This window comes from Lycium barbarum, chromosome 12, assembly GCF_019175385.1.
Source record: "Lycium barbarum isolate Lr01 chromosome 12, ASM1917538v2, whole genome shotgun sequence".
NCBI lineage: Eukaryota > Viridiplantae > Streptophyta > Magnoliopsida > Solanales > Solanaceae > Lycium > Lycium barbarum.
Window position 1 is genome coordinate 51,271,087 of NC_083348.1, and position 3,464 is coordinate 51,274,550.

Genomic DNA, 3,464 nt, shown 5'->3' on the forward strand with positions numbered 1-3,464 from the left:
GTGCTGCAGAACGCGCAGCCTGATCTATACCATATCATCCCGCATCCGGGGTAACATCATAATCTGCCCACTGCAGTGGTGTGCACATCTATGTGCCTGCCTGACTGACTATAGTGCGGCGCGGTGTGAGAAAATACATACATATATATAAAGCATGCATGAGAGCCAAATGAAAGCTATAACATTTTCAGAGTGACGTATGGTCGGTAAATATCTGATTTCTCTTATGGAATCATCATCATCGCAAATGTTTTTGAATCAAAACTACCAAGCTGATTTTCAGATAATGATTTATTAAAAATCAAGTTCTGTACAAAAGCTAAAAATGCCGAAAATAAATGAAAATAATACATGAATCCAAACTAAAGGAAGTCTAAAAGCTTGTCTATTGCAAATCCTTTGTCCTTGACTTGATGCCATGTTGACACCTCAAGCTCTCACCAGGTGCTATGGATCCACAGTCCATTGAATTAAAATTCAGGCTTCAAGGATGAAATAGAATTCTTTCAGAAAGTTCCTCATATTCAGCTGTTTCTGTGTTTGATCCAGACCTATGTAGTGTTGACCTTTTCCTTCAAGAATGATTGTATAAAAGGATCCTTTGGACAAGTGACAGCAGAATGAGCATGTAATCACACTAATACCACTGTTGTAACCTGTCCAAAAGTCCTTATATTCAATTTGCTAAATCTGTTCTAGGCCTGATTACTGCAGTTTTGACATACTGCAGAAACTTATTGCATGTGTTAATCTCCTGGAATCTGATGATCTTTGGCTTGCCTGATTCTGCTGTATGGCATCTGTGGTTTGTCAGTATTCAAAATCTGTCTTGCTTTCCTTGGAAGTGATTGGTACTTATTGAAATGATGTTCACCTGCAAAATCAAAAACAAAGTTTTTCTAACTCTGCAAATCTGATAAATGGTCAAATTTATTTCATATATCACCTTATTGATTGTCATCTTCCCTCCATGCACCACAGTGTTTCTCCACTTCCATATTTGCCACATTGTGATCACTGGTATGGCTCTAATAATAGATTTGAACTTAGATAAAAAATCAGCATTCCACCACACCTGTATCACTTGTTTCACTTGAAGCAAAGTTGTTGTGATTCCTACAACAGCTTTAACATATCTCCAGAACTGTGAAGCAATTTTTCCTGTGACAAATAGATGATCTACAGTTTCACATTGTTTAGGATCACAACAATAGCATTTTCCTTCTGTATCAATCCTAATCATTCTCACTATATCCCCTACTGGCAGCTTGCATTTCCACAATCTCCAGAAAAAGAATGAGCTTTTGAAAGGCAAACCTGGTATCCACATGCTTTTGTATATATCAGACTTCCCAGCTTTCCTTCTTAAGAGCTCCCATGCATTTCCAACTGTAAATTTACCAGATGCTGTCATCATCCACTTTGTTTTATCCCATTCTTCTGTAGATTCATGAAAGTCTAATTCTTCCAGTATTTGATCAACAATATCAGTAGGAAAAAGCTGTTGTAGTTTACTTATGTTCCACCCATCCTGATTTCTCAATTCCATCACATCTTGTACTGTTTCATCCATAACAAACTCATCAGGAATTAAGTAGTATAAAGCTCCAAGTTTTGTCAAATTATCAAACTAGATATTAGCAATTCCACTTCTTGGCTCCCACCACATTTCATGCTCCATATTGTCTCTTGTTCCACATATAATTTGACCATAGAGTATTTATAGTTCTAAATTTCCACCGGAGTTTAGCACATAATGCTTTAGAAACATCAAATAAGGATCTGAAGCCAACTCTACCTTCCTCCTTTGGCAAGCACAGATTTATCCATGAAGACCAATGTCTTCTTCTTCCTTCTTCACTATTATTCCAGAAAAATCTTGCAACCACCCTATGCAGGTCATATATAACACCCTTTGGAGGTCTGATAGCTGAGAGTAAGTGAATTGGCATACTCAGTAAAACACTGTTGATCAAAACAGCTTTTCCTCCAAAAGATAAAAGTCTTCCTTTCCAAGCCGCCAGTTTGTCCTTCACTTTTTGGTCAAGTCACTATAATCAGCCTTTCTCTTTCTTGCATGTGTGATTGGGTAGCCTAAGTATGTGAAAGGGAAAGATCCTCTAGTAAAACCAGTAATAGCGTCCACCTGTTGCACTATCACATTTGCAACTTTACTATGCATGTAGAAGGAACTTTTTCCTTTGTTGATAAGTTGCCCTGACATCTGCTCATACTCCTGTAATTTTCCCATGATCAGCTGCAATGAAGTATCATCTGCAGATGAGAATATAATAGTATCATCTGCATAAGCAAGATTGTTACACCTCGGGAAATTTTTTCCCGTGAACGTACAATGGATAAGATAACGAAGGGCATAACGTATACGACGTTTTGATGAGTAAGAAATAGTATTTGATGACCCTGAATGAAATTTCAAAGGCATATAAGGCAAGAAAAGAAAGTTGTTAAGGAAAGCAAATCATATGTTGTGTGTCGGACAAGAATTACGAGCATTAAGTTAATGACATTCTAATGACGTCTTAGAGATGAGTACTGACTATTACGCCCTATTTTGAACGGGTCCAAGATAGTTTGCAACTTCCCGGTTCTTCTAACTTGTTTAAAAAGGGTTAGAGTCGCCACCTTATTTTTAAGGAAAAACAGGAAACCTGTATGTATTTGTGTGTCCACTCCATTTTTAGTCCATGAAACATATGGGATTCTAGATAAGGTTTTTATTTACCCCATGGGTAAGGTATTAAGCATCCCACAGAGCCTGCCCGAAGACAGTCCTTAAACTTAGTTTAACTGAACACTAGAGGGGGATTATCTATCTTTTTATCATTATTATTACCTGTTTTCAAATGTTGTGACTTCATGATAAGATACATTAGGTGATAATATACTAAGTATATACAGTGTATAAAAATGTATTTATATCAAGTATCAAGTGTTTATATAGAATGTATATTAAAAAAGAATATAAAAAAGAGAATGCACCTCGTAAGTATAAAAGTGTATAAGGATTCGATGAAGTCTTCGGGTTCCTTCCGAGTGTCGTCTTCGGGATGTGTCTCCGAGTACCTATATAAACACTTGGTAAAAGTGTTAGTAAGAGAATAAATAACTATCGAATGAATTAAAGAAATAATGAATAAACTTAACATAAAAACCCGTCTTTTATACAGGGGAGGCCTTGGAAATCGACAGAAATTTCTTTATCGGCCAAAAGTGTAGTATTTGTAATAAATTTCAAGATGAAAGAAAAAGTATTAGTTAAAAAAATTTGAAAAAGTCAAAAAGTAAGGTATGTGATATAAAGTCTTTAAAAAGTGATTTGATAAAGATTCTTTGAAAAAGTAATGTGACCAAAGTCCTTGAAAAAGTAGTTTGACAAAAAGTTATTGAAAAGATGATTTGACATAAAGTTTTTTGAAAAAGTGATTTGACAAAAGAATGATGAA

The 3,464-nt window shown here is 35.7% G+C and overlaps 1 protein-coding gene across 1 annotated transcript; it reads right to left on the reverse strand.

Moving 5' to 3' along the window:
- Nucleotides 1-288: 288 nt before the first annotated feature.
- LOC132623657 (uncharacterized) lies at nt 289-3,202 on the reverse strand. Its single transcript, XM_060338442.1, has 2 exons — nt 3,001-3,202; nt 289-2,274 (listed from the first exon to the last, which is right to left on the reverse strand). The coding sequence occupies exon 2, from the start codon at nt 1,571-1,573 to the stop codon at nt 818-820; it is 756 nt and encodes a 251-aa protein (XP_060194425.1). The 5' UTR covers nt 1,574-2,274; nt 3,001-3,202; the 3' UTR covers nt 289-817.
- Nucleotides 3,203-3,464: the final 262 nt, after the last annotated feature.